The following is a 25,714-nucleotide window of genomic DNA, read 5'->3' as shown; positions in this document are numbered from 1 at the left end:
AGCTTCCTTGATAATAGGTGCAGGACAGAGGTCACCCTGACAATTGGACGGTTTAAGGCTAGTGATAATCTTTTCCACTTCGAGAATGGAGAGTGGAGAGAAGCTAAAAGGAGTCAGAGAGTCTGTGATAGAGGGGTTTGTGGTAGGTATAGGGATCTGTAGAGGGTTGGATTGAAGGCTAGATTGTTTGTTGTTAATTTTAATTTGGAGAGTGGCAATCTTACCTAGGAGAGCTTCTTGGATTTTGGAGCACCAGGTGCTATCTTTGGTACATGTGTCAGGTGGGGTAACAGGAGTTTCAAGTTCTTTTAGAATTTTAAACAATTCTTTGGTGTTAGATTTGGCTTGCTCGATGCGTTTGTTATATGTGTCTTTTTTTGCCTGGAATATAGCTTCCTTGTAGTTAAGGGTGGCCAGGAGTACGCGTGATTTGTTAGCTAGAGAGTGATTGCTTCTCCAGTGGGATTCTGCAATTCGTTTTTCTTTGCGTAGTGCTCTGAGATGGGGAGTAAACCAGGAGTTTAGGTGGGCTCGAGGTTTAGATTTTCTCAGTTTCGAGGGTGCAATGGTGTCTAAGGCTGTAAGCATGGCCCGGTTGAAGGTGTCGACCAGGGCCGTAGGGTCAGAGCATGATGGATCCAGAACATTAAGAGCTGGAAGGAGGAGGGGTAGGAGTCTATCGCAGGTAATGTTGCGTTTGTTACGGGTGGCCATAGCCGGGGCAATGTTGTGAGGGAGGCTGATAGGTTTGGACTCAATATTGAATGTAATTAAGTTGTGGTCTGTCCAGGCGCACTGTTGGTTAGAGGTGATGTTGATGGGACAGTTGAGGGCGGCTAGCCAGTCAAGGGTTCTGCCCTTGTTGTGGGTAGGTTGGTTTAGGAACTGAGTGAATCCAGCATTAGTGAGGATGTTGTCAATAGACGAAGCAGCGGTGTCCTTGGGGTCGTTGAGGCCTAAATTGAAATCCCCCAGTATCATAACCTGGGAGGTAACTTTGGTGCTGTGTGTGAAGATGTTGGAGAGGTCCTCCGCGAAGGAAGATAGTGGGCCGGGTGGCCGGTAGAGTAGATGAAAGGTGATAGAATGGTTGGGTGTGAGAGCTAGTTTAGCAGTCAGTGCTTCCAGAGTGGAGGAGTGATGTGTGGCTGAGAGGTGGAAGTTCAAAGCGTTTTTGTGGATGATGGCGATGCCACCTCCTTTAGATTGGATGGAATTACGGTCATGTCTGATAATGTTGTAGTCAGGAGGGATAGCGAGGGAGAGAAGAGGACCTGAAGCTGGGTGGAGCCAGGTTTCAGTGATTGCTAAGAAGTCGAGGTCAAGGTTGAGGATCAAGTCAGCTACTTCTAGGGCGTGAGCCGGGAGTGATCTGGCGTTGATTAGCGCGCCTTTGATGTTGTTTAAGTTAGGGGAGTTGGAAGATGGTGGTAGATTAGGTGAAAGTGTAGGTGGTGACAGAGGGAGAGGCAGTTTGATGCGGTGAGCTAAGTGATGGGAAGCGTGGGTGAGACGCGAGCCAAGTCTAGCATTTCTCAAGGAGATAGAGCAAGGTAGGTTAGGTAAAGGTCTGGTGGCGAAGTGCTGGATCCAGAGGGCTGGGTTGTTCAGATAAGGGTTGGTGTGGTGAGTGTGGGCTGGCATAGTTGAGGTAAGATGCAAGTAAGAGTAGTAAATAGAGGTGGTGGTATGGTATGGTGCGGTGCAGCCAGGGTGCAGTATAAGGATGAGAAGGGTAGGCAGCAGTCTGGTCAGTAGTGTACTGAAAGAGTACAGTGGTGAGTTTGCAGTAGTTAGACTGTTGGTGGGGGGCATGTTGACCTGGTAGAGTCTAAGCGCGCGTAGTATGGTAGGGAGAGCGAGGGCGACCATATGACATTTACACAGTAGCACTGGTCAGTTAATGACCAAGAGGCACGACACAATTGCCGTGGTCAGATAACGACCATAAGGCACAACACAATGGCAGTGGTCAGTTAATGACCATAAGGCACAACACAATTGCAGTGGTCAGTTAAAGACCATAAGGCACAACACAATTGCAGTGGTCAGTTAAAGACCATAAGGCACAACACAATGGCAGAGGTCAGTTAATGACCATAAGGCACAACACAATGGCAGTGGTCAGTTAATGACCATAAGGCACAACACAATTGCAGTGGTCAGTTAAAGACCATAAGGCACAACACAATGGCAGTGGTCAGTTAATGACCATAAGGCACGACACAATGGCAGTGGTCAGTTAATGACCATAAGGCACAACACAATTGCAGTGGTCAGTTAGCGACCATAAGGCACGACACAATTGCAGTGGTCAGATAACGACCATAAGGCACAACACAATGGCAGTGGTCAGTTAATGACCATAAGGCACAACACAATTGCAGTGGTCAGTTAAAGACCATAAGGCACAACACAATGGCAGTGGTCAGTAGATGACCATAAGGCACAACACAATTGCAGTGGTCAGTTAATGACCATGAGGCACAACACAATTGCAGTGGTCAGTTAAAGGCCATAAGGCACAACACAATGGCAGTGGTCAGTTAATGACCATAAGGCACAACACAGTTGCAGTGGTTGGTTAACGACCAAAGGGCACAGCCAGTATCAGTCATGAGACATACCACATTAGGGGCAGAGAGTGACTGAACTAATGAGAGGTGGCAGTAACGCAAAGAGGCAACAGAGTTGGCGGCATAAGTGTATGTAGCAAACAGTTATCGAGGTGAAGAAAAACCGAGTCTAAATGTATGTGATTGCGGAGTAGCAGAAGACATACCAGAAAGCACAGTAGTGTAGACTGAGGGTAACCCCTCTACTCACAATGGATTAGAGGTCCGAGTAGACATTGGCTCCAAGGCTCCGGAGGCGAACAGGGGCCTTAGTGCGGGCCTTTGTTGAGAGGCCGGCGTTCCCGCCTGCCGGCGGAGGGGCTAATTATGAATGGGGAGGTCAACAGCTGATTCGTGCGGCCAGAGCCTCGCTCTGGTGCCGCGATGCGCCCGCCATTGCTGGGCCAGGCGGAAGAGTCTGACGGAGTCAGTCGATTCCAAGAAGCGTTGCGCTTTAGCAATCGGCGAGCAACTGGAGATCAATGGCAACCCTAGCCCTTGAGGGAAAATCGGTGAGGCAGGGTGATCAGACGCACGGCCGAGCCGTGTGTAGCTGGAGATGCTCCGGATTTCAGATACCTGGGAAATCTCGTCCTGTTAACCACACCTAGAAAAGAAGCCTCCTGTTTATTTGGTTTTTCAGCCTTTCTGGAAAACACCTTTGGGAAAATAGGATTTTTGAGTCCTGGGGTGCTGGGTTGTTTTAGAGAACTCTACCCTTAAGGGGGTCCTGTGGTCAAGATTCGAGACCATGTGCAGGTACACACTGGTTTCCATTGGGGGGGGTCTCCTGCTGTGCTACATCCTCCTTTTAGGGCCTTGTTCTTGAAACATTCTCTGGATCTCTTGGTGGGGCATGGGGGTGTTCTCTGGTCCTCCCTGTGGTTGTTTGCTGCCAAATCTGCAGCTGTGGGGTTAGACCTGGGACTTTTCTCCATACATCCGATTTGCCTGTCTTTTTCCTGTTGGTTTCCAAAGGAACACTGAAACTCATCTAAAGTTAGTTTGGGGGCCTTCTACCTTGGAAAGGGCATGTTTCCACCATAACTACATGTTCCAGGGAACACAATCTTCTGGTAGATGTGCTCAGCGGAGACTTGCACCTACCCGAAGAACCCGAGTGACGATACTCGACGTCTTTGCAGAATGGTGTTTTCCAGACTACGCCTACAGGTACCCTCAGAGGTAGTCCTAAGGGAAGGATCTCTGGATAACATGGTCCGGGAGATTTGCCTACTCTTTTCCCTCAGATTTCCCTTCTTAACAGGATAGTGCACATGGTTCATTAGGAAATGGTCACTATGATCCTGAGGGCACCAATGTGGGCTCCACAGCCATGTTTCTCATCTCATGGGGATGTCAGTCTCCTCTCCCAGGAAACTGCCCTGCCCATACAACATGCTGTCACAAGACCTAGGGAAAACACCACATCTGTGCCCCCAAAAACTCAAATTAGCTGCTTGGCTCCTGAAGTCAGAGTTTGTGCACCTCCAACTACCTCAAAGATGTATGGACACGAAAACCTTTTTCATCTGGTGCAATACTAAAAACATCAACCATGTTCACCTAAAGATTGTCCTTTTATCTAAAACGACTTTAGGACTCAGGACTTGTTTTTCATTCCATAAAGGTCCACCTTGCTACCCTCTGGTGGAAGATTCCTGTCATTTATGGAAGGGGTAAAGGCACTTCACCCTCCTGTTTCCAACCCAACTCCCGGGTGGGACTTGAATATTCTCGCAAGATTAATGGGACCTCCTTTTGAACCAATGCATAAGGCTAGTATCAAGGCTCTTGCCTACAAGACTGCCTTCTTGGTGGCCAGTACCTCTATAAGGAGAGTTAGTGGATTGCAGGCTATCTCAGTTCAGGACCCATTTGTGACTATTCACAAAGCTATGCTGGTTTTGTGCACACACCTTTGTTTTGCGGCTAAATGCATCTTGAAGTTCTATGTGAACCAATCAATCAACTACTTTCTTTCAGAACCCCGCAAACTCTGCTGAAAGAAGCCTCCGTACACTAGAGGTTAGAGTAATCCTATACTACCTTGATAAGACTAAACCTCTGAGAAAGACAAACCAATTTTTTGTTTCTGAGGCAGCCGGTAGAGAAGGGCATCCTGTCCCTAAATTAGCTATTTTCAAATGGATTGTCACTGTTACTCTCTTGTCAATAGAGACTTACTCTTTACGCCTCGAGCTCACTCTATTCGGGGCACATGGGCTACCATCGCATCCATTGCAAATGCTCCTCTTGATTCTATTTGCAAAGCAGTAACTTGGAGTTCTGTTCATACCTTCATCCCAAACTACTGCTTAGACATACATTCCAAGTCTTGATTCTCAGGTGGGACAAGCGGTACTAAGGCTTCTTTGCTACTATTCCTTCACGCTACTATTCCTTCACGCATCTCACCACCATCTCCTGGTACTACTCGCTAGTCCATGCAGAGCATGTGATTCTAATCGGATTCAGCAGATTCACAAGCATCCGAAGACGTACATTACTCAGTTATCAGATTTCTGATGATGCACATGCATAGACATCTTGCACCTTCTTCTGTACTCACTCACGTTTGTGTAATGCTCCCTCACGGTAGAACAAAAAAAACAGTGGGACCATGACGGTATCAAGCATTTTGGGAAAACTACAATCTTCGAAATAATGCAATACTCCGCGATTACTATGCACAACATGAGAATCTAAAAAAAAATCAGAAATACGATTATGATCTGGTCCTGTTAATTGTACCCTCCCAGTCCTTCTGAATAAAACACTTTAAAAAGTGTCCAGGGCAGACCCAAGAATATCAGACATGACCATGATATCCAATAAAATGGAACCAGCATATAGATATAATCGACAAATGGGACTCACACAACGCTTTGCAAACACATCCAGTAAAAAAAGAAAAAAGTAATTAAAAGGAGATCCTCGCAGGGGTCTGCAACCTTTGGCTCCCAGATGTGTTTGGACTACCATTCCTGTACAGCATAGTCAATGTCAGGAGATCATGGGAGTTGTAGTCCGAAACATCTGGAGAGCCACAGGTTGCAGACCCCTGCGAGTCTAGGGGATACTAAGTTTCTATATAGCGTCAACATTTTACTTTAATACCAGCCTTTGAGAGATACCAGTCCTAAATCATAACGCAGTGCAGTAATTGGGACACAAGTTGGTAATCATGTGCTTTCTTCCATATGAAGGCCTCTAGTCTCCCAGTCTAATGCACATGTTGAATAGATCACCTCTTGCCCATATAGTATAGCTAGCACAATTTTCAGTTAACTACTTGAGCAACGGTTAAATTGTAAAAGTGACAATAACGGGTGTTTAGCCATTTCAGCTGTGCTGCACTTTGGATTGCCTTACTTTTCAATCGTACAATGACTGAAGACTTATTAGGGTGTGAGGTAAAGTCAATCCCTACATTTTTAATATGAGCAACTGGGGCAAAAATGGCCTCACCCACTAAACGATCATTTATTTGGCATTTATAATCGGATCATTTAAATGTGTATAAGACGTGATTACGTTTATTAATCTTTGCAGACCAATCTGAGTTTTCACCCAACAAAAAAATCATGGCACCATTTTTTGGGGGGGCTGAATCTAAATCCGCCAAGTAGAGATTGAATAGATAATACACATCTTTGGCGGAGACCCCAGTATGTTTTTAGGTCATCCGTCAAGAAGCCCTGTCCACTTAGGGGCACTGGACAGTCGCCACCTCATGAATAGCCATCAGAAGAGCCAAGAGATTATGTGAAATGTGGTGCCAGTTTCTTAACTTTTTCAACAGGCAAGCTCTATTGATGGTATCAAACGCCAGTGCGAAATCAATGGCTGCAATAAAAAATTGGAGCATGTCCCAGAAGAGTTGTTTTTTTTTTTTTTTTTTTAAAAAAAGATCAGTTCACTATAAACCTGTTAATGGTTGTACCCATCCCCCTGCGAAACCCTGTTTGCATTTTGCTTAGCTTGCTAATTGAAGATGCCCAATCTTCTAATTTGGCTAATATAAGCAAACATTTTCCTATCCTTGTCCAGCAGGGGATGGATCGATGGAGCTGACCCTATAAAATATCTCTTGCTCATAAATCCAGTATTTATAGCTTTGCTCCAAGATTTAGGGAGTTTTTGTGTAAAAGATGTACAATATATTTGTCCATAGTGATGGATCATATTTTAATACAGCGTTGCTCAATCCGTTTGGGCACCAGAACTCCATGCTTTTTTGATCAATTACTCTATCTTCTATGGTAAAATCAAAATGTCACTCATGCTCTGGTCCGTAGGGTATATCGAGGAGGATCACATGGGCGAAGGCAACCTCTGGGGAGATGGCATGGATTCATTGGATGAGACATGCTACCCCCCCTTTTGCCTGTGAAGATAATCCTCTCATAACTAAGACCCATTTGGTCTATTGTCATTCGTCTTCTCCGCCTTTGAAGAATGAGGAAAATCTTTCTACCCATCAAATGAGCCAAACCTCCAACCTTGATCTATCTTGTAGAAATGACGGGCTTCTCCAGGTCAATTTTTCAATCATCAAAAATGACTTTGCTGTTAAGAGTGATTATTTAAGCCTTGAGTCCATCACCGACAATGGACTTCTTGTCCCAGAATCACTCAAGTATTGGGACGAAGAAGAGGGAAAGAGTAATGCAGAGCGGGAGCGCAAGAGCTCTAGTCTTTCTCCAGACACCTGTGCCGGGGGAATTTAAGGACGGAAACAAGATTCTGCTGTTGGGAGACAACGTTTCACCTTTTCGTGAGGCTCCAAGGAGAAGCAGGCCTGGTTGAGCCGTGCGGTTCCCCAGCAAAGAAAGGAGACTCTGACTGAGGGGGTCACGCTGACATGATGGCAGGAGCCAAGGAAAGAATCTTGGGCGTTTGCTGACCGGTGCAAGCAGCCCCTTTCTTACTGGAGCCTGAGGCAAATCGGACAAGTGGAAGTGACGCTGCGAGAGACTGGAAATGAACAGGAAACAGTCATGAAGGGAAACCAGGCGGTGTACCTTCACCAAAAGACCCGGAGAATGCCAGGAAGAGTCGGTGAGCCAGCCCAAAGACAATGGGGACCCCAGGACGTATCTGTGATCGTGCCAAATACCAATAACCGTAACAAGAACTAGAGAAAGCGGAGAGACCAACTATAATAAGGCCACGCAAATTAAAACCTCTGTATGTGAATGCATGAAATATAAATACATGGACGCACTAAAACGAAATGTTTATCAAGAGGATATATCCTCTAACCACCTAAAGAGACAATTGTGTAAAAGCATTAAAAAAAGTGAACACATGAAACCCTGGCTGAGCGAATATACTAAGGAATTACAAGTGTGCCAGTATGTGAAACCTGTTTGGAAAGTATGCCAGGCAGGCCCAAGTGTGCGAAGAGAAGCCCTGCAGGAGAGTACCAGGCTATTAAAATTGTGAAAGGAACAGAAGCCTTGGCAGGAGAGTATACCAGGCAATTAAAAGTTTCTAAGGAACAAGAACTCTATATCAGAACTGTTAAGTGTATGAGGAAAAGCCAGGTCCTGACAGAAGTATTTATAAAGCAAGTATCTTTTTTTGTGACCGTGTTATTGTGGGCCAAAAAAGACGTAAGGAATTGTTCCACTCCGTGAAGAGAAATCTAGGGAAGGGAGCCGCCCCCACCCCCATTTTGGAACAGTAACTCTTCATACATTAAGAACTTTTGTGTTGGATCTATTTATTCCTCTTTTATGAAAATTTTTTGAAGAACTTCAAAAGTTAGACATTTCCCTGATCACCTTAGTTTTTTTAGTGTGATGGTTGGAATAGAAATGTTGGACACAAGGACAGTTTGCTTTTGACATCCTGACACGGGTGATCTTAGTTTTGGGTTAGGTAGGGAAATTCTTCTTACAGCAACACGTTTGTTTTCAATAAAAGTCTTTAACCAAACACATGGCGAATTTGTGTCTGAGTTTCAACTTGCAGTCCTACAATCAGTTTCAAGTCTCCTGGCAACAAAATATCAGTCCCTGAATGCTCCAACCTGATGGTCTTACACACACACATCCGATACCTACAGTAAAAAAGTACCGTCAGATTTCGAGGTGTACCCGTAAGTATTGATTATGTATAGCGAATTGGACTGTTCCTTCATCGGAACCTTTGCTACCAGGAGGCCATATTTCGTATTTGAAATGCTTTCAGTAGATTTAAATGCAGTACTTTTGACATTAATTAAGAGCCCCCCACCGCCCTGAAGCACAGCCTTCTTGACTAGGAAGCGCCATCTGTTTGACATATACTCATCAAAAAGGATTGGTTTGGTAAGCTGCTTTTCTTGTAAAACCAAAATCTTTTATTTGGGTACATCAATTAAAGGGCTCTTTCCACAAGTTTTCGAAAGTTCGATGCAAGGCTCCCTTGGTAGCCATCGCCAGTCATTCGTATCCTCTACCATTTTTACAATCTGAGCCGTACATTTATTAAAAGGGATATTCTTGCAGGTGATCCTCAAGAATTCAGCCATCTGTGGCAAAAGGGACACCCTTCACACTTTAAGATAATTATCTCATTGTGTATGGTACCAAATCCTAGCCCCTTAACGTAATGATTCAATCTCATCTATGAGCCTTTTTGCTACTATTTTCAAAGAGACCGTCAGTTGAACCAGATTAGTTTGCTCCTCATTCATAAAGAAGACTGTCATTGTCCTTTGAGCTCAAAAGCCAAAGGCGGGATATCTCGTGAATATGTTGTAAGACATTGTGTGTGAATTTATACATGCATGGTGACTTAGTCCTAATAATAAAAAGCTGAGGCTATAATACAGGAAGTCCTGCCTATATGGACTTTCCTCTAATTGATTGCTGTGCTTGGCGTTACCTAGGAGACGAGGGTTGGTGAGCAGGAGCCGGAGAACGACAGTTACAGCTGGGCGTATTAAGCGAGAGACGCCGCATGAAGAGACGAAGGATGGCAAGTTGAAACAGTTATTCAGTTGCGCCGTTGCGCTTTCATAAGAGTTGTTTCGTTGTATTATGAAAGCAGTCGTTGTTGCTTGGGTGAGAGCTGAAGAGTGGGCATCATGACCAGCTGTTACGCCGTGTCAAGAAGCTTGTTTACTACGAAGCAATCGTCGCTTATGAGGGCGGAGGAGGCAATGCTATTTGAACAGAAGGCTGCCAGTTCAGAAGGGAGACCAGCGATCAAGATCGCTAATTGAAGAGGGAAGAAGTCGGCGCCGTCACGTAAGAGCTCCGTGAGTGAAAGAGTTGAAGGAGGAGGGGCTACCGATAGATGTCCATCTGAATAACCCATTTGTGAAAGAGGGATAAGACATCGTAAGACGAGTTGTGAACGTTACGCTGATGTGACATGGCAGCCGTGACAAGTGGTCACAGTAACGAGTGAATGAAACTTAAATACGTCCAACAGATGAGCATATAACGACAAGGCAAGTCCTTTTCGTTGCACTGACTGATGCTTATCGAGACGACGGTGAGTGTATGAGATTGGAGCTGCTGTACCTCAAAGACTGTACTTGGTTAGAATGCCTAACTTGGATTATTTTTAACTGTTTAAACGTGAAGTAAGAGGTAGGGAACTTTAAGGACAATGGAGAAGTGCCAAGAAGGACCCAGGACTAACGAATTAATACCCAGACTTCATAAGGAAACCATATACGTTTTGAAGACATATGTCAACAAGTGGTATCATTTGAAACCAACCTTATATCCTTACCCAGGAAATAGCTTATATGAAGTAAAGATTGAAGAAACTGGGAAGAAACTACAAAGAAGGAGAGACCAAAGTGAGGAAAAGGAAAATAAGAGGAGAGACCACAGAGAGAGAGAACAGAACTATATTCAAGAGAGACCACAGAGAGAGATAACAGAACTATATTCAAGAATTGACTTTTAAGCCAGAAAAGAAGAGAGTAAAGGAAAGACCTTTGAATTAATCCTTACCTTCAGGTATTCGGAGGTGACCATCGGTTAAAGAAGACATATCCTTTACAATAAATCTATAAAGTAAGAGAAAAAAGTGGTTAATAAAAGATTTAGATTCTCTTCGTAATCCATACAAACTACTCATTGGCTCAGTCTTTTATTGACATTATTTAAGCATATTATCACAGACATATATCCTTTTATATCCTCCGGTCCTAACAATAATTCCAGAATTAATTTATACGGAGTGTCTTGTTTCAAAAAGTCCTCCTGTAATCTGTCCAAGCAAGATGAGGATTGATTACTGTATTTCATCGTTGGGGAAAGATTGCAGGCATTTAAAAGGGTCGGCAATTGTCACATTTGATCAACCGCTTTGTTTAAACTGTTGACTCGTTTAATTGCAGCCCTTGGATGAATGACTGTCTTCTTGCAGTTTTTCTAATGAGAGTTGGAAAGTTACTTAACGATGTAGCAGTTAATCCTGAGGGATCCGGAAAACTTATTTTTGGTGGAGGGTCCATGCTAGTCTATCACTGATGTTCAGGTGTCCTGTACTGTTGGTTGGAAATATTGGTTGCAGGCGCAAACCTGTGTTCTATGTCATTATGAAGGATCTGGTTTCGATAGTATATTTTGCTGCAATAAAACCTGTGCAACTAAATTAGGAGTTTCCATTAAAGGGGGCACCAGGGGCTTTGCTGCTACCTGCGACCATCAAGTTTGTCTGTGGGCCTCTATCCATACATGACTGTGCCACTGGTACCAAGAATGTGCTAGTAGCTGATTCGTCATACTTTAGTGTCCCTGGACCCCCCCCCCTTTGGTTCCCACCCTCTCACGAGGAGAACGCAACATTAGATCGAGGGGCTCCTCCTTGGGTTAGAGAGTCTTTACAAGGCACCAGAACCTTATACGTTTCAGCCAGGTAAGTCTATATACCACAATCCTTTGCCACATTGACTGCTAATTCCTTTATTTCACTCCAATATGTCAAGTGTACAGGGTTAGCCTGAGAAGGGCCCCCCCTTAGCTGCTGTGGAAGGCCAACAGCCTTTATTGGACTGTATTAGCGAGGCTTGAAAGGGAGTATTGAGCAAAGATTTTCTAGCGCTTTGGTTCGTATTTTCCGATATTTTTCAGTTTATTTGTTTTGCACTTGTCCTTTGTTGATGCGTTGCAATTTGAAGTAGCGGCCTGAGTAAAGCACAAGCCTAAGGTTGGATGCTCCTGCCCATCTCCAAAGGTGCAGATCTTACCTCGTAATTATTGGGGTGAATCATTGACTAGCAATATTGTCTGACTAGTACCTGCTGCTAGAGAGGAATTGGAGGCCTGCGCTATGATACAGGCAAAGCATGAATTACGGAGGACAGAAGGCCAACATTTTTGTGTTCTTTTCAATACAAAACAACTTAATATTTATTTCACGCAACTGAATAGTTTGGGCCATTAATTCATTCTTGATCTTGTGTAATTCAACAAAGGAGCTCAAAACCATATTATGAGCCGACAGTTGTGGTGATGTTAATTTAACTTTGCTCTTTACTTCTCTTAATGTGTGACGAAGAGATTGGATAATTGCTGTGACCTCAGATATATTGGCCAAATTATCAGTGGACAAGTTAGGAGATGATGGATGTTCTGTCATAAAGAAAAGGGGCTCACTCAAATCATTCAGGGAGAGGTGAGTCTCGGCTGGTACATAATCTGTGTGAAGTCTCCCGAGGGCCATTTAATGGACTCAGGAATTGGTCAATTGATGGCGGAATCACTGCTAACGTACTATCGTCATTAACAAATTAGTTGCATTCTGTTGTACAAGATCCACGTTCAATTCTGCAAGCTCCTCCATTGACAAAACCACTCTTCGCTTCTTTAGCACGACAAGCTTCCGTACTGGTGTAGACACTGCATGAAAATCATGAATTTTCTTTTAGGATGAAGCCACTAAGGTCCCACTACCTTTGCAACTTTAGGTTTCAACAGAGTGGTTATCGATGCAGTATTGTATGGAGGAGATGAAGATAAAACATGTGCCTTGGAAAAAATTGGAGGGTGGCAAGCTCCAGTGCAAGTTGTGCACTCAAAGGTGTATCATTGCAACCTCCAGTATTGATCGATGTGGTTGCAGCGGTGCTGGGTTGTGAAGGGCAGGCTGTACTCTGACCCACTAAAAACCATCCAGTTCATGCATAAATGCTTCTGGCGTAAGTGAGTCAATCGCCAGATTAGCAGCTTTGGATGAGGTTGGTGTGGTCGAAAGACGCTATGGCACCTGTGGGATTTTGAGTGTTTAATCAATCCATGAAAAATGTGCTCTTCACCTGAAGTATGCCATGATCTCCAGCTAAACCTGTTAATTCACATAAATGTACCATGCTTATATGTATATTTGTATCCTAATGTATATCTGCTCTATATTTGCTCAATGTCTAACTACTACTCCCCCTGTGCCCTCCCCCTGTAACTAAGCTCCCTTCAAGTAACAGCGCCTTGATGCCCAAGGGCTGCTGTGTGCTATACAAATGTAATAAATACATCCTCTTGGGCAGACTTGCTAGTGATTTCATAAATGTTCCCAAGTAGTTAAAATGTCAAAAGCAACTCTCACCCCAAGTCGGCACCAACCATCTGTAGCTCATTATGCCCTGCATCTCTGCAGACTGCAAAGTGGAACACTAGAATACTGCTGCCACACTTTGCACGGAAGCAGGGTTTTTGATGAAACTGCTGGCTCCTTCCAGCCACAGGTTAAAGGTGCACACCACTAGAAGTAAATCCAAGAGTTCAGAAAACTCAGCCTTGACCGCAGAGACTGTTGCACACTAGAACATTTCTGCCACGTTTTCCCTGAAGTGTGATTTTGTGTACTTGTACCTAAAATGCATGTAGTCTTCTGTTGGCCTCCTGGCTGTGATTTATAATGGTTTCCAGCCCTCTAGAACCATTGACTGATGATGATTTGTTGATAAGCTTTCGCCAAAGTGCTCTACAGAGAACATATTTGCTGAAATGAATACCAATTTCAGTTGGGTGATAATTTTATCAACCTATGAAGGATGAAAGGCTGAGTTGGCCTTGCCACGGTTCACACCTGCAAATCACACTTCGATTGTAGCAGCGTGCACTCGTTTCGCAGGCCCATCTTCCAGCATTTTTTAACTGCTTATCTCAGCAGTATAGACATTTTTGTGACTTTGCTAGTGTTTGAATTGGGATCCTGTATGACTGTTAACTGTGTTTTGAATGTCTGACTCACTTCTCTTCCCACCCTTTGCCTTTCTATGTCAAGTGCCTGCTTACCTCCAGCTAGTGGACCCAAAATATATTTTGGAGTGTGTTGTCTTCATGACATGTACTGTTTTTTGGTATCGGGTAATACTGTCCCTGTATTTAATGTCGCCATACACATAGTTGCTGGGAAACGGCATAGGCTATATTTTATATATGGGGACAGTGTATGGGATGGATGGGAGCAGAGATTGCAGGGGTGTCCCCCATATCCCTCCAAAAAAGGTCAAGGGTTGCAGGCTTGTCCCCACATGTTCCTTATGTCCTTTAATGATACATAAGCATGAGTGGTCTGACCATTTACATCAGTTAGACACACTATTAGGATCAAGCACTTAAAAAAAAAAAAAAAAACTTATTTGTAAAGCGTGCCTGGCCCTCGGGCATCTGGGCGCATATCGTTAGTTGGTTGTTGGGGTCCAATACTGACTATGTGGACTCCACAAGAACCAAGTCCATGTGTACTGTATGTATGAATTTGGTTGACATATCATGGAATTTTTGGGGATCTGCTTAAATGAGACTCGAGTTATTGACAATGTGCCAGTGACTAATAGATAAAATTGAAGACACTTGTGCGTAAATGATTAAATTATATATATCATTGTGGACAGCCTGTGGGTCTCTCTGGTTTCACACATATATTACAAAGTGGCTTACTTCTGCTACAAGTTTTAAGTCCTTTGACTGGTATGTAACAATTAGTTCTTTATCAAAAGGGTGTCTTCAGGTATCTAGCCTGCCTTATCAAATGCCCCTTTTCTAGGGATTCCGAGCACTGCAATCCCAGATGGTATACATATTAAATTAGGTTTGTTTGCGTATGCTATGCTAGTTTCTCTGTCTAGTGTAGGGCCACGTTTGTTTAATCACTGCTCTAAGATTGTTTATCATATTGATTTACGTCGCTCTCATCTCCAGTTTGTTAGGCTGTGTAGCGCTATGTAATTCCAAAGTCTGTTGGTGGTGGTGTGGATGATTATAAATGTTAGTTCTGTGCTTGATCACCAGCAGAAATGTGTGTAGTATTGCTACAGGTGGAGACTGTGCACTTCAGAAAGTATCTCCTGATGTGGGTTGTGAAACATGGCTTTGTACTTCTCGGATCCCCAATTGCATGAAGGCTTATTCTGCGAGTGTGCCCCTTGGTGGTTTTGCTTAATCAAAATGGGGTTCTTGTTTGAAACTCATAAGAATTCAGGCAAACTCAGGAGCAGAAGGGAAATAGAAATTACCTTGCTTCCTGGTTTTTTTGTTTGTGTAAACTTGTCTAGTAAAACCTTTTTTCTTTGTACTTAGGTGGGCAGTTGTTGGCCTGACGGATCAGTGGGTTCAAGACAAAATCACGCAGTAAGCACTCATTCATATTTTTTAATTCTTGCATGGTGTGAGATTCACAGTGTAAAAACTGTCCAACAAACAGACTAGCAGAAGTTCATTAGATTCGATACCAGAGCAAAGGCTCTGACAAATGAAAGGAATACAACATTTTTCAGTACTCCCACAAGTTGCAAATGGATCAAATTGGATCTGTTTCAAGCAATGCAGCCTGCTGTTAATATGTTGCCATCCTTTCTGTGATAGTCCGTGTAAGAGCTTGGGATGTCCTAAAATTTTTTTCGAATTTCACGTTGACAGTTCATTTTAGCACGGAAAACGTTCCAAACATAGTACAAGAAAATGTTTCCGAAAAATAGATTGACCATCAGGTTGAGTAACATAGATTTCAAAGTCTCAGATGTGAGCCCAAGTGCCTTTTTAAGTAGATGTTCATGGCCGAGTTTACGAGTGCATTACTTGCAACCAGATCGTTAGACCAGGAAGTATTTGCCTAAATTGACGATTATCAAAATTGGGTTCCAATAATAAGCATGTAAAGTAACATATTTCGGACACAATAATACGAAATGTAGACTGGTCTCAGCATGTTCAATACAAAAAAGGCAATTCATGTTTACTAAACCTACGTGATTATTCCAAGTGGCGCACCATGTGTTAAGTGGCAAATTAAAACTGAGCCTCGTCAAGGCCCAGCGTTCATAGTCCCGGGAGGATAGCTCAGCAGCAACGTGCTTGCATTGGAAGCAAGGCGACACGGAGAACCCAGGTTCGATCCCCGGGTCCGTGCTTAGAAACCTCTGGGTATTAAGCGCGTTATAAATAACCTTTCATATCCAATATGCATTGTAGAATTCAGATATGGCTGAATAACAATAGTTGGTATTGCTTGATACTTTTTCATTGTCAAGCCAGCCAGACCCCCGTTGCCCCTACATTTGCTGCCCAACTTGGTTGTTAGCCGTTTAATTTCCTGGTAGTTTGGTTTTAGTTTCTACTCTATTTGTGCTGGTGCTGTAATTAGTATACAAAAACTTCTTGTCCCTACTCAGCTGAGTAGGTAGGTAGAGTCCACACGATTCATTCTTTGTTTTTATTTTTATTTGGTTTATTCAAGTTATTGATTTATTCAGCTGTCCTTAATACAGCAAAGTCTCAATGTGTATTAACATTGTTTTTCAAGTGGTGCTGACACGTCTTTCGACCGTACTGGTCTTTATCAAGGCTACCAAAGTTTAACAGGTCATTAAAGTAACATCAATTGCATTATCATAGTTAGTGAGAAGTGCAGGGTGAGTGTGATTTGTGGTGAGGTGTTTAAATCCATATGAACCCTGCTAGTCTATGACGGCCAAGGCCCTGAGGGAACGTAGAGGTAAGTTGGGCAAAGGTAAGCCTCTAAATCCCCCTCTACACAGTCTAAACTTAAATCATCAGATGAGTAGAGACCAACGTCTCCTTGTCACAAAAGATCTAAACTCTCTTGCTGTAGAAGTGGCTACCATCATTCTTCGTCCTTAAGGTATGGGAGAAAGGCGTTGCAGGTCGCCGTCCACTTCATCCAGTTCACCCGAGCGAATTACTTGTCCCTCTAGGTCTAGTACCCCAGTTCAGTAGCAGGAGTTTAGACTCCGTATGATGAAGGTGTTTGAGAATGCAGAAATGCCCACTCAAAAAAACCTAGAGGCGATGGTTCGGTCGAAAGACATAAGAAACATAAGAGCCGCGCGTCTTTGGACCCGGCTTTGGAACCTCCTCAAGAGCAATCTATTCCTTCCGCCGGCGAAAGAAATTTATATGACAAGGCCGAAAGGTGCGCCTTCGACGCCGTTGGTGTCGATTTCGAAGGAGAAGCCATCGACACCTTGAGTGTCGACCTAAACGCCGTATGTCATTACCCTCGACCCTACCATCGAAGACCTTGACACTATCGTTGAGACCTTGGAAGCCATCGACAATTTTCGAGGCCATCAAAGTCAGATTAGATTTCGACGTTGTCGGTTCCCATTATGACCTCTATAATTTGTGAAGACATGTACTCCTCAGCCTCGCTCTGAGTATTTTAAAACACTTTCTTCAATTTATGAACATGCAGAGGTTTCCTCTGAGGAAGAAAGCCATTTGGACACCAATACAGGACACCTTCTGTACCGGATGAACTCTTATCCGAAGAGTCTCGTATAAAAAACTTGCAGGAGTGTCTTCACGAGGCAAGTGGTATTGACACTTCTCCTGAAGTAGATTTTGGTAAGGCAGATCCAGGAGATCATGCCGAGGTGACGTATAGACACCTCATGACGAGAGTCATTGTGCATATTGGTTGGTCCAGACCCACACCTGTTTTCAAACAGGTCGACTTAACAATCTGGGACCACAGGAGGACCCAATTGTCCAATTTCATCAGGCTTTACAGAGAAGGGTAACTTCTAATTGGAAAACACCTGAGGTCGTCCCGGACGTAAATAAGCTTTTGGCCAAATACAGAAGTTCTAGTTCCGACACTTTGTATCTATCAAAGCATCGCTTACCAGAAAGTCTGGTTGTGCAGGCGGCCACTTCTTCAGGAAAACAGAATGCCTATCCCACGATCCTGCTGGAAAGGGATGATCAATGCTACAATGCTTTAGCCAAGGTGGTTTTCTCGGCCGGCAGTATGGCGTTAAAATCTGCCAATGCCACATGTACCCTAGCGAGATTTACCCACACCCTTTTGGGATGCATTTCTATGGCAGCTGACCATATCCCTGAAGGGGAGGTTCAAGACTGGTTCTTAATCTTTTCAAGGATGGGAAGGACTCTATGTGAGAGTCCCTCCAGACTGGTCTTGACTCGGTTGACCGCATCAGCCGACCCATGGCGGCCAGTACGGTGAGATTTGCTTTGTTGCGGAAGTTTGGATTTTCTACAGACGTGCTGTCCAGGCTTCTCAACATGCCCTTTGACAGCAAGCATCTATTTGGAAATAAAGCTGATGGAGGTTTGCAGCTTCTCCAAACTCTCAAGGGGGGGGGGGCGGAAATCCCATGGGGCTGCAATAAGGCAAACTCCAAACCGCCCCACAGGTGCGCCCTGGAGGCGTAGGTCCTTTTGCTATTATTCCGAATTCGGAAAGAGCAGAGGACAGCCGGCTCAAAGAGGACAGAAAAGTCCCCCGTGGTGGATGGGGGACAGATACTGTAACTGCAACAGCAGCGGCTGCCTTACCGTTGGCCGCCGCAAAACCTCTGAGTTCTTCGTGCACCAGGCTGCAGTAGATGGCAGGTTAACACAGTTTCTGACAGAATGGCAGGCTATTACTTCAGATGCTTGGGCATTCGGAAACAATTGCCCAAGGGTACTGTCTACCTTTTCTGCAAAAACCTCAAGAGTCGGCCACTGGGGAACAACTGTTTGAAAGTTCCAGATTTGTTCCTTATGCAAGAGATTTTAACCCAGCTAGAGAAAGGTGCTATAGAACCAGTACTTGTAACAGAAAGGAACAAGGGTTAGTACTCCCCATATTTTCTAATCCCCAAGAAGGACAGAGGATTGAGACCCATCTTGGATTTAAGAAACTTGAACAAGTTCCTCAGGTAACTCTTGCTCAGATCCTTCAGGCTCTCCAACTCCAAGACTGGTTGGTATCATTGGACCTTCAGGATGCTTACTTTCATGTCCATCCCAAGCACAGAAAGTACCTGAGGTTTGCAGTTGGCGGTTCTCGCTATCAATTTCGAGTTGTGCCATTCGGGCTGACCTCCACCCTGAGGGTTTTCACCAAGCTGATGGCGGTAGTGGCAGCGAGTCTCAGGAGAGGGGGGGGGGATTCACGTCTACCCCTACCTGAATGACTGGGTGATCAGAACACGTTCTCCCAAACAGGCTCAAACATCTGTCGATCACCTGCCACTTCCTTCACAATCTGAGCTTCTCCCTCAATTTCAAGAAGTCCCACATGATACCATCCCAAAAACTCCAGTTTATTGGAGCAGTCTTGGACACTTCCTCGGGCAAAGCCTCGCCTCCTGAGATAAGAGCTCTCCACATTCTGCAGATCGTAACAAAATTCCAGAAAGCCTAGCATCTGCCGGCCTTCGATTTTCTGAGGTTGCTCGGCCAAATGGCATCCTGCATTTTTCTGGTGCCAGAGGCCAGATTGAGAATGAGATCCCTTCAATGGGCCCTCAGGACTCAGTGGTCCCAGTTCTCGGGGAGTATGTCGGATCTTCTGCAAGTCCCGAGTGCAGTTGCTCAGGATCTACTTTGGTGGGCTTGCAACAAGATCCTCAAAGGGGAATCTTTTTGGCAACCATGGCCAGAGATAACAGTAGTAACGGGCGCCTCACTCAAAGGGTCGGGAGCTCATACCAGCGATCTGACAATCAGCGGTCGTTGGTCTCCATCGGAGTCCAAACTACACATCAACCTGTTGGAGCTGAGGGCAATCAGACTAGCGCTGAAGGCTTTCCTGCCCTCTGTACAAGGAAAGAATGTCCTGATAATGACAGACAACACAGTGGCCATGTACTACCTCAACAAAAGAGGCGGCGTAGGATCACTACCACTGTGTTGAGAAGCAATGGAGCTCTGGTTCTGGGCAATACGGGAAGGAATCTCTATCGGCAGTTCACCTAGCCGGAGAGCAGAACACGGCAGCAGACGCTTTGAGCAACGAGTGGGAGTTAGCTCAGGAAGTCCCTGGAGATCTTCACCCTTTGGGGGGAACCCCTCAAGTGGATCTGTTCGCGACCGAGGTAAACCAGAAGTGTGAACAGTATTGCTCAAGGGAATTTCCCCCCCGAGAGGAGCTCTAGGAGACGCGTAAGTGGTGGACTGAGATTTCCCCCTACTGTACGCGTTTCCTCCAGTCCCCGTGATTCCTCAAGTAATCGGGAGGTTGAGAAAGTTCAGGAAAACCATGATCCTAATTGCCCCGGATTGGGCCAGGAGGACGTGGTACTCGGACCTTCTGGACATGTCCATCTGTTCTCCAATACGTCTTCCGCAAAGAGAGGATCTCCTCTTGCAAGAGGAAGGTCTGGCACTCCATCCAGAGGTCAAGACACTCAACCTTCACGCATGGTTTCTGAAAGGTTGAGATACAGGGATTGGGACCTTCTGGACGGGACGACGTAATGAAATTTTGCTTTCGGCCAGAAGGCCAGCAACAAACTCTTTGTATCGTAAGCCGTTGGAACAAATTCAGTAACTGGTGCAAAGATAAGGATGTGGACCTTTTTCAATGTGGCACTCCAATTGTGCTTTCTTTCCTATTGCATTTAGCCAATCTGGGGCTCCAGATCGGAACAATTAAAGGATATTTTGCTGCGCTGTCCATTTTCAAGCGCTCCTCGGAAGAGGTTTCTTACTTCAAAATTCCATTAATCATTCAGTTCCTGAAAGGACTTAACAATGTATACCCACCGGTACCGTTTCATGCCCCAACTTGGGATTTAAATCTAGTTCTTAAATTTCTAACTTGTATACCTTTTTAGCCTCTGCACTCCTGTCCATTGAGGCTTCTAACACTAAAAACTGTCCTTCTTGTAGCATTAACATCAGCCCGCAGGGTTAGTGAACTACAGGCTCTCATGTAAACCTCCATATACCACATTTTACAAGGACAAGGTAGTTCTTGAGGTTAAACCATCTTTCTTACCGAAAGTAGTTTCTGCCTTCCATTTGTCATAAATCATTTTACCAACATTCTATCCTCCTCCTCCTCATTTGGGTAAAGAGGAGAGACCGCATAGACTGGACCCCAAAAGGGTCCTCACTTTTTACATTTCAAGAATGTCAAAATTACATCAAAATAACTATTTGTGGGTTACACAGGTCATAGATGGATCATTCTAGCTAGATTTGAATGCTACAGATTAACAGGAAAAGACCCACCTGATGGGCTACGGGCCCATTCCACTAGGGGAATGGCTACTTCTGCGGCTTTGAAGAGGGGAGTACCTGCAAAGATATTTGCTCGGCTGCAACATGGGCTTCAATGCATACCTTTATCAAGCATTACTGCTGAGATGCCTCCTCCAATGAGGGTTTATTTGCCAGGGTGGTACTTCATTCCGTCCATGAAACAATAACTAGTACTCCCACCTCCAAATTGGCCACTGCTATGGGAGTCTATCACAAGATGAGGAATACGTGGGAGGACACCATCCATTCGAAGAACAAGTTACTTACCAACTGTAAATTGGCAAGACAATCGACGCCACGACTTTGAGCACAGCGCCCTCTGCCAAAACATTTTTCCGAAGCTGGCGATAACTAATATCACAAGATGAGGAATACGTCGGAGGAACATCCAGTCGAAAGAATGTTACAGTTGGTAAGTAACTTGTTCTTTTGGAGCCAATTACATCTGCCCTAAGGGTGAGTGAGTTACAGGCTTTATCCTGTAAGCCTCCTTCTACTTTTCTTCGTAAAGACAGAGTGGTACTCAAGGTGCAGCCCACCATTCTCCCCAATGTAGTTTCTGAATTTCACATTACTCCGAAGATAACATTACCTTCTTTTTATCCTCCAACTCATCCGGGGAAAGACGAAGAGAGGCTTCACAGGTGCGATCCTAGGCGTACACTGAGCTTCTACATTTCTAGATTGGCTAAAGTACGGCGGGATGACCAACTATTCGTGGGCTTTTCGGGCCTCAAATAGGGTCTAGCGATCAACTAGCAAACAATCTCAAGATTTTAAGTATATCAGAATTTTACAAACTGGCAGGCAAAAACACTCCAGAACATCTGAGGGCACATTCGACCAGGGGTATTGCAACTTCATCTGCTTTGCAGAGGGGTGTTCCGATAAGACATATGTGCAGCTGCCACCTTCACTAAATACTGCAGTCTAGATTCCTCCACGAGCCATGATGCTGCTTTTGGGAAAGCAGTGTTGCACTTGGTACATAAGTGATCAACCAAATTTTACTCCCTCCACTTTAAATATACTGCTGTGGGATAGTATCAAAGATCAGGAATACATGGGAGGACACAATCCATTCGAAGAACAAGTTACTTACCCATGGTAACGTTCTTTCGACTGGATGTTCCTTCCACGTATTCCTTATCGCCAAACCCTCCTCTCCCACCCCTTCCTCGCAGTAAACTTCTCTTGCGTTTGCAGTCTACATTCCCTCAGGGGCAGTAACAGTCAGACAATGCAGTCATCTTCTTGTCATAACGGAACTGGGGCCAACGGGTGCTGGCCATGCTACTTATGCCTGTGCTGGCGTTGTCGAGACTGAAGCCTCCGAGGGACATCGACTCAACCACGTTTCGACACACATCGCCCTCTACTTAAAAATATTTCCGAGGCGGCAGCAGCAAGCAGCTGGCTATATATCAAAGATAAGGAATACATGGGAGGAACATCAAGTCGAAAGAAAGTTACCATGGGTAAGTAACTTGTTCTTCTCACTGGGCCGGTTAACCATTCCTTGGCCACGTATTTAGCAACTGCCAACATTAGAACCTGCTTAAGGTTTCTAGTCTGGTAGGTTTTTCAAGATACTTACTCTAAGGCGGTCCCCTTGTTCAGTGGATGTGGGTTCTAGAATGCCCATTTCTACTGCAGTATTGCCATTGATTTATATTGACTCGTCTCCTGCTCTGCACCTCTTATCTTTGGGGCTACCGAGTCTTTAACCTGGCACTGGGGAATCAAGGGTGTCTTCTCTGGCATCCCCTGAGGTTGCTAGCAGTACTCTGCACCTGTGATATGGAGCTGGGGCTTACCTGGCTTTTCACCACTACTTCTGCCTTATGACTTAGTTCTGTTATTTGTAGGGAAACATTTAACAACATACCTGAAACTCTTGAAGTGAATTTCAAAAATAGTTAAATCGACATTGACATTTTCCCCGGGCCTCTGGGGTTTTAGGCTCAAAGACAAGTTTAGCTTGTACTGCTGATTTGATTTGCCTTTTTAATGTCCTGTATTACATATGTCTATTGAAATTACCTCTAACTTTGTTAAACTTGACTGGCTTTGTAGTTTTTTTTAGAAGTGCAATTAGTCCTTGTGGCTTAGGCTAATCTTATTTTTACCACATGGGTGCCCCCTGGGTTTGGTTTTTAAAGTGTAACCCCCCATTTTTCTCAACCATGTTACTATATGCTGGATGGGTGGATGGCCAGGAACAGTTGATTTGTGTGGATGTGTACTAATTGACCTTTTCACATTTGACTTCGGGAGAATTGACCTAATTAAAAATGTCAATTAGGACATATATGCAGGGGGGAATCCCTAGGCAACCTCCACCCAATCCAAAAAACCCTGCAACCGCACACCTAATTACCTTATATTTATAATCGAAAACCAACCCAATAAATATACAAAATAACTAAAATAATATTAAGGTCAATTATGCAGGAGCTGTTATGACCACTATAATTAGGTCAATTAGGACAAAAGTCCAATTGTAAAAGGTCAATTTGGGTAATACTGATTGTGGGTTCTGCAATGAATAATTGGATGTAATGTTTCACTGCGAGCGTTCTCTTGTTGTTCTCACCTGTTGTCTCGCATGTTAGTAGTAGGAGTTTTTAGGTCTAAACTAAAAACTGTTGTCTTTATCCTTCTACTGGTTCCGTCATGTGCTATGTTTGAAGTGCTTTCTTTGACCTGGTGAAAATTGTCTGTTAAAGGTTTATTTTGTTCAGTGGCAGTGTTGGAAGTTCTTTGGTTAACTGTGTGGATTAACTTTACTACTTGCGTTCCCTCTTCCCTTCATTAAGCCTGGCTACTCTTCCTTACTTCTAGAGAATTTTTGCTTCTCTTTGGGTTGGACCAACTGGTTCACTATTGTGTTAGATGGTTGCACGTGTCTCACCAGAAGTATGCAAAATCACCTTTGCACCAGCGACATACTGGAATTCTGCAAACTGAATTGATGAAACTATGGATATAGTGTTACGGTTTTTGAAACAAAGTTTCAATCTGGCAAACACTGTAAACTAGTTATCTCAAACTGGGAATGTACTGGGATTTCCAAATTGGTAATGAGCATGGATTTTGCTGACGTTTGCTAACTGGAAACCTGCTGGATTAGGCAAACTCAGTGCACTGGAATTGCCAATCTGGGTATAGCGGTAGCGTCTAATTGGTGTTTTGCAAACTGGGGGTATAGTTGGATTGCAAAACTGGGACCACTGGGAAAATAGTGAGATTCTGCAAATGGACACACGACTGGGTTGTTTAAGTATACTGAATCTGTGCAGACTAGACTCAATAATGCAATCATGCAAACTGAGGATGTATATTGAGAGGATTTTAAGATTCTGCCAGTGGACAAATACTGAGAGGCTGTTCTTTTCCAGTGAATGGGGATGGGGGTTTGGCAGGGGGGGTACACTTATGTCTAGCCCAACTCTTATCAAGGTATTGTGACTGAGCAGCGACAGTTAAAACAATAGCAACTGTTTTGTAGCCAAATCAATGGATAAAGAATAATGTAAGTAAGAACAAAATTGGAGAACTGTTATTTAGGAAAGAAAAGAGTTAGAAACGCCATACCCAGCCTTATAAAATAAGGCAGTACACCTCAAAAGGTCATTCCCGAGCTAGGAAAGGTTCCTAATGCCCTTATTTACAGGTACCAATGCAGTTCTTTCCAGAAAGCTAGGATTATGAACCAGTGTTGACAAAGCCAACATGCAGATTTCTTTGAAAGAGTTTCAAAGTTGTTGGGACCATTGTAGAAAGGTTCTTGGAAGACCCTTTCCCAATCCAACCACCTTGGAGGCAGCCCAGGGGAGGATCCTTGAACTTAACTCTCACTATGCCACCCAGCAAAGGAAAAAGTAGGGCAAGGACAGTACATCCTGTAAACCACATGGTGGTAAGGCAGAGGTGGGGGGCAGGAACAGGTACTCCCCTCCTGAAGTCTGATTTATGGAGGGAACACTTTTGCAGTTTCTGAAACTGCTGCCCCCCCCATGCTGTCTTGGTGAAGGAGGTCCAGTGTTTGCTGATGCAGGATTCACTTTCAGTTTATGGGATTGAGGCCCGGCAGGGCGACTGATCTGCCCTCTTACTGAACAGTCCCTGGGACAATGAAGAAATGACCACAATGTTGAGTACTACCAGAACACGATGCTGGCTGAGATCAGTGATGGCAGCTTCAAAGATGAACCTTGTAGAAGAAACAAAGTTGATCCTACAAGGCCTCTTTGTGCTGGAGTGCTGCAAATGCAGGGAAGTTCTCTTGTTTAACAAGTCTAGGATCTGCGGAGTCCAAAGTCCAAACTCTGGAAGGTGACTACTGCAGCTGCTTAGCCCAAGAGTAAGCTAATCAGCCCGCGGGATGCTTCCAGGACAATTTCCAAAGCTTTCATAGGCCAGGGTTGTCGAGCATTGGTAGAGCCTGGTTGTTCCCATGAGTTCAAGGGGTTGAAAGGTTCTGCTCACTCTTAAAATGGATGTTATGTTAATATCCTTTATACTCTGGCCAATCACCATTGCAATAGTTTTTTGTGGATTATTTTACGTAGGGGCATGAAAATGAGGGTAATTGGGGAGTGTTGCCATAGGTAC

At 44.3% G+C, this 25,714-nt stretch overlaps 1 protein-coding gene across 1 annotated transcript in view; it reads left to right on the top strand.

The window, feature by feature from the left end:
• CDC45 (cell division cycle 45) overlaps positions 1–25,714 on the top strand; it is a 753,019-nt gene that overhangs the window by 390,039 nt on the left and 337,266 nt on the right. The window contains exon 9 of the mRNA XM_069620055.1: positions 15,155–15,205. Within this exon, the coding sequence (XP_069476156.1) occupies positions 15,155–15,205 (51 nt within the window). The remainder of the gene's footprint in view (positions 1–15,154; positions 15,206–25,714) is intronic.

The sequence above is a fragment of the Ambystoma mexicanum genome, chromosome 10 (assembly GCF_040938575.1).
Source record: "Ambystoma mexicanum isolate Mex_15411 chromosome 10, UKY_AmexF1_1, whole genome shotgun sequence".
In the NCBI taxonomy this organism is placed as follows: Eukaryota; Metazoa; Chordata; class Amphibia; order Caudata; family Ambystomatidae; genus Ambystoma; species Ambystoma mexicanum.
Note: the sequence above shows the minus strand (reverse complement) of the source record. Positions and strands in the feature narration are given on the sequence as shown.